The 3,400-nt window shown below is 31.9% G+C and overlaps 1 protein-coding gene across 1 annotated transcript; it reads right to left on the bottom strand.

The window, feature by feature from the left end:
- Positions 1–205: 205 nt before the first annotated feature.
- LOC139871188 (probable 1-acyl-sn-glycerol-3-phosphate acyltransferase 5) lies at positions 206–1,622 on the bottom strand. Its single transcript, XM_071858924.1, has 3 exons — positions 1,600–1,622; positions 1,417–1,547; positions 206–615 (listed from the first exon to the last, which is right to left on the bottom strand). The coding sequence occupies exons 1-3, from the start codon at positions 1,620–1,622 to the stop codon at positions 206–208; spliced, it is 564 nt and encodes a 187-aa protein (XP_071715025.1).
- Positions 1,623–3,400: the final 1,778 nt, after the last annotated feature.

Here is a 3,400-nt window from a genome sequence, read left to right as displayed (position 1 = left end):
AATATATCCATCAAATTTTCATTGACATAATTGAAGTAACCAATTGTTAACATCAAAAGCCTTAGGGTTGCCTATATTTTGATACTGATGTGCGCGGTGAATATATAGACCGAATCTGATAATCAAGGATGAGTTACCCTTATTATCATTATTGAATTGGCTCAAACTACAAACATTTCGTCTATTGATACAGAAAATAAAGGTTTTACAAAGTGAAAACAGGCGATGGGCGGATATTCAAATAAGTAGCTGATCCTAAATATGCACACACCAACGATATGTATACTTTAAACAAAATTGACGAGAATAACGTTAAGTATACGCATATGGATGTAAAGATGATCACCCAAAAAGCGTTAAATAAGAATGATACGGTAGGAAGGTCTCCTTCTGTTCCTTGGTGTGGAAAACAGCCCTGTGAATTAAAATCAGACAGCAATTTGTCCTTTTTAAAGAATGCTTCGATTAACCAAGAACCAACCATTTTTTCAGACGCTGGAATATCGTTTATAGCAATACGTCGAACGTAAATATGAACTTCAGAAGGGGCCACACCAAAGGCATTATCTAAGAAAGTTGGACAGCGGTTTTTGTAGCCAATGGTGATATCATAAACTGCAATATATCATGAACAATGAATAATTAAAAGCACATTTGAAGAAACAAGTAGGCAGCAGCAATCTTCTAGTAACAGAAAAAGTTGAAACATAATTAATGACCAAACAATGTTGTAAAAATTCCGATTAAGAACAGCCAATTATGATTCTCTAAATCCGTTCAATTAATCGGTCAATGTCGGTTAATGGATCAAAATCAGATTTGAGTCGGTCAAAGTCAAAAATGGCTAAGGTTTTAATATATATATATATATATATATATATATATATATATATATATATATATATATATATATATATATATATATATATATATATATATAACTTTTTTTTTTTAAAAAGGCAAACTCACACACTCCACTATACAATTTAACCACGAAATATATATACAAATTGTCCTAAGTAAGCAGGACTCGAACCCTCAACCTCCTAGTTGGAAGGGCCTCGATACTCTTGGGCTAATTAAATAAACGATTATGTTTATGTTTTTAGACAGTTACGTTAAAGTTTATTTTTTATGTTTATGGGTTTCTTCTACATTTACGTATGTAATTTTGAAATTTATATTTTATATGTATAAAAAGTCCAATCCGAATAAATCTTGATTAATCCCCAAGTTGCCGACTAACCCCTCCAAATCCCGACCCAGTACTCCTGAGTAGCGAGTTTTGCAACCTTGCCAACTAATCCCCTAATGTTTGATTTTATCATTTACTAACCAACGCCATCCCCTTATAAACATGAAGTACCAACATAATATAGAGTATATGGAAATCATAGATAGTTAGGATAGTTAAACCTGCATCTAGGCAGCCCCTCAGTTCCTCTAAACAGGCAACAAAACCCTTCATTTTCGGGAGCAGAACATGATGCAAAACGGGTAGACCGTTTTCGGACGCAGATTTCTGGCTACGAATGCATTTCTGTTCGCTGCACCAGACAGAAAATTATATCAGTTCATATAAGCTGTTTAGAAATAAACAAGCAAGAATCATCAATGCACATAATAGAAGACGTGATTTAAAATTTATTATTAATTAATAATACTTATATTATGACTAATATTTAATTAATTAATTAAATACTTATGTTATATTAATTATATCATTTAAACTTATCTAAGCTTTAATAATTCATTTTTATTTAATTAAACTTATGTTAAGACATAATTATACACTTTTGACTTTAATAAACATTATAACCTATGTTATTATTATAACTTACACTTTTCAAATTAATGTTGACTATGTTTGACCAAGGTTGACTTTTGAGTTGACTTTCGGTTGACTTTGACTTTCAGTTGACTTCTGTTGACTTTCTAAATAAGGAAACTTTCCTAACTTCAAAACTTTCTAAAAATAGAACTTTCTAAATTTGGAAACTTTCCAAAAATAGAAACTTTCCAAAAATAGAAACTTTTCAAAAATAGAAACTTTCCTAAAATAGAAAACTTTCCAAAAATGGAAACCTGCTAAAAATAGAAACTTTCTAAAAATAGAAAGTGTGTGTCCGTATGCTGTTCCAGTCAAACCGATGCTTGCCGAGTGTTATTCTATGTCTACTTGCAACATGTACAATAGCTATCATACTAAGACTTGACCTAAGTTAGTTATTTATATCGGCCTGCTTTATTTATAGGTCGGCGTTGTGATCTTTCTTGATCACTTTAGTTTATTTGCTGTTCGCTTGTTTGTGAGATTTCTTCAGTTGCTATTAAGGTGAGTTATAGTCCCATTTTCTATTTTAAATCTTTTGGGATGAGAATACATGCAATTTATTTTATATTTTGGACACAAGTGGAAGTTGGTTTAAATTATTCATTGTGAGTTGAACAAAAATATTCCCTAGTCTGGTAACTGTAATCACTGGTTTCTACTGGTGAACGCGAATCCTACGGATAGATCTATCGGGTTTGACAACCCCATTTCGAGCTAGTCGCGCTAGCAATTTGTTATCGGAATGTTTAGTACTTCGTATTTTGTTGTAGATACACTTGTTCGGTGTATATTATTTATTGTGTTTGGCAAGGGTAAATAAATGGTTAAGTGGTTACCAGGTGGCTCACGGAAAATGAAATAATGTTTTATTATATGTTTTATAGCATATAATTTGGTGGTTCAAAAAGGAGTTTTTATGTTTTCAAACATAAATTTTTATTGTTTAAATTAAATATTGTTTGCAATATTAAACCTATAATTCACTCAACATTTTTGTTGACAGTTACTCGCATGTTTTATTCTCAGGTTCATGATTGATTGCTTCCGCTGTGCTTAGAGAGTCTGCATATTTATGATGGCAGCTTTTGTTAAACATTAACTTGCATTCTATTTTGTTACATTAAAAAGTGGTTGTTTGTTGACTTTATTTTGGTCAACTTTTGGTTAAAGTATTATTGTATAGTTTTTCTAAACTTATACATTTTAGTAGATTTCCTTTATAGGAAATCATTTTTAAATAAAGAATGCAAGGTTGTTTTATTAAATTCATATAGAGTTTCGATCAAGCTGTGGGACCAAGTGACGGAGCCGTTAAGTGTTTTGACGGAGTCGTCACACAACACTCTTTTGCAATCGAGATAACCAACTAATCGCTGTCTTCCCCATTGTGAAAACATAAACCGTAGTGCTTTTCCCCGAATCATCACATCCACCCAAATTAGCATCCGCATAACCTCTAAGTATGAGATTGTTTTTGGAGAAACACAATCCCATATTAGAAGTACCTTTCAAATAACGAAGCAACCATTTGACCGCTTCCCAATGCTCTTTCCCCGGATTAGACAT

The sequence above is a fragment of the Rutidosis leptorrhynchoides genome, chromosome 10, assembly GCF_046630445.1.
Source record: "Rutidosis leptorrhynchoides isolate AG116_Rl617_1_P2 chromosome 10, CSIRO_AGI_Rlap_v1, whole genome shotgun sequence".
Lineage (NCBI taxonomy): Eukaryota > Viridiplantae > Streptophyta > Magnoliopsida > Asterales > Asteraceae > Rutidosis > Rutidosis leptorrhynchoides.
The sequence above is the reverse complement of the archived record's forward strand: the minus strand, read 5'-3'. Positions and strand labels throughout refer to the sequence as shown.

Bases quoted from the DNA above. Each gene is read 5' to 3' on its own strand.
- LOC139871188 (XM_071858924.1), bottom strand. From the start codon at position 1,622: ATGTGCATTGATGATTCTTGCTT. The intron at 1,548-1,599 runs GTTTATTTCTAA...TGTCTGGTGCAG, and splicing joins TGCATTGATGATTCTTGCTT to CGAACAGAAATGCATTCGTA. The intron at 616-1,416 runs GTTTAACTATCC...GATATATTGCAG, and splicing joins GAGGGGCTGCCTAGATGCAG to TTTATGATATCACCATTGGC.